The sequence below is a fragment of the Vombatus ursinus genome, unplaced genomic scaffold (assembly GCF_900497805.2).
Source record: "Vombatus ursinus unplaced genomic scaffold, bare-nosed wombat genome assembly UNPS02014813.1, whole genome shotgun sequence".
Lineage (NCBI taxonomy): Eukaryota > Metazoa > Chordata > Mammalia > Diprotodontia > Vombatidae > Vombatus > Vombatus ursinus.
The window spans coordinates 23,950,363-23,951,928 of NW_020954591.1; the positions used below are offsets into that span (position 1 = coordinate 23,950,363).

General features: G+C 57.7%; 1 protein-coding gene across 1 annotated transcript in view; it reads left to right on the forward strand.

The window, feature by feature from the left end:
• Positions 1–795: 795 nt before the first annotated feature.
• IGSF9B (immunoglobulin superfamily member 9B) overlaps positions 796–1,566 on the forward strand; it is a 66,751-nt gene continuing 65,980 nt past the window's right edge. Inside the window, exon 1 of the mRNA XM_027835174.1 lies at positions 796–861. Coding sequence (XP_027690975.1) covers positions 798–861 — 64 coding nt within the window. The 5' untranslated portion in view covers positions 796–797. The remainder of the gene's footprint in view (positions 862–1,566) is intronic.

The following is a 1,566-nucleotide window of genomic DNA, read 5'->3' on the forward strand; positions in this document are numbered from 1 at the left end:
GAAGGTGGGATTGGAAAAAGCTAGGTGGGAACAGACTCTCTTCAGTTTGGAAAGCTATCCAGAGAAGGAAATTCCCCTCATCCCTAGGCTGCGTGTTCCTGGGTCTCCCCAGTACTGAATCAGCATCCTCCCTCCTCCCGGGAGCTGCTGTCCGCAGAATTGACGACAAAATGTCTGGCTCTCTGGGTGGATGGGTGTGGGCCTTTCCCGTTTCACAGTCATCCAGGACAGGTGAGACCAGCGGAGGGGGTCCCAGCAGCAGCCCCGAAGGGCTCCCATCTCTCCCTCCAGAAACTTGCCATGCAGTGTGAGCAAGGAGCAGAGAAGAGACGCTAAAACGCCTTCTCCCTGGCAATGCGCATGATTCTGCGGCTCTGTGCTCTCCACACTTCAACGCACCTTGAAACGGGGCTCGCCTCCTTCGCACGGGGACGGGCAGCATTCTGAGCCAATCACCCTCCACTCCCCCGGGAGACAACCAATGGGCAGGAGATAGGGGCGGCCCTAGCGGCTTGGGGCCCACGCTAGGCTTCACCATAGCATTGGCTCAGCTCTGCCTTTGCTTGTAGTGCAGGTGCTGCCGCCGCTGCCTGGTTAAGGGTAGAGAGAGGGGCTGTGATAAGAAAGGAGGGATGGAGAGAGTGGAGGAGAGGCAGCAAGAAGAAAGGAGCAGGACATGAGAGAGGGATTCTGTCGGGGCTCCTTGATATCGCTTTGGGGCTGGGGCATGATAAGTCTGCGGAAAGAGGAGCACTTTTGAGATATGATGACGCTCTTTGCTGGCGGGCGGTAGTACTATGATTTGGTATGTGGCCACTTTGATAGCAAGTGTGATCAGCACCAGAGGTCTTGCAGCTCAAGGTGAGTTGAAGTACAGCGTGTCTGCTCTGCCCCCATTCCTGTCACCACCTCTCCGTCCCCTCCCTTCCCCCTCAACCCCCCCAGCTCTCCGGGCTTCCCTTTCCCCGGGCTCCCCTCATTCTCTGCTTCCCGAGGCTGGGGGAGAGATCTCGCTACTCGCCCGGCATCCGTGACTTGCCGCGGGAGACAGTCCCCCGACTCTGGTGACTCGCACTCAGACGAACTACCTACCAGGAAAGGAAAGAAAACTTGCCCATCCATCCCATCCATTCTGGCATCTGGAGGGGCTGGAGGCAGCAGGGGGAGAATGTGCTTGGGGCCCCCGGGGCTGACCCGGCGTCTGAAAGAGAATGCTCCCTATAGATCCGTGGTTATCCCCCTCCTGTCCCCGCAACTCCCCCATCTCCACTTCTCTAGACTTTTCCTTTGGCGAAGATTTGTTCGTAAGACAGAGTGCTTCTCCCCAGCGAAGCGACAACCCAAGGCTTCGAGAGGGCTTGCTCTCAACTCTGGCTAGCGAGGCAGTCAGTTTGCAGGTTATTTAGTGGGGGGGTGTCCCCTGCATCCCCCATAATGAATCTTGTCGCATCTAGACCACTCGTCGGAGCGGGGCACTTGGCTTGCTATCCGGATGGGGAAGAAGGACCCGAGGAGGCTTCACACACACACACACACACACACACACACACACACACACACACACAC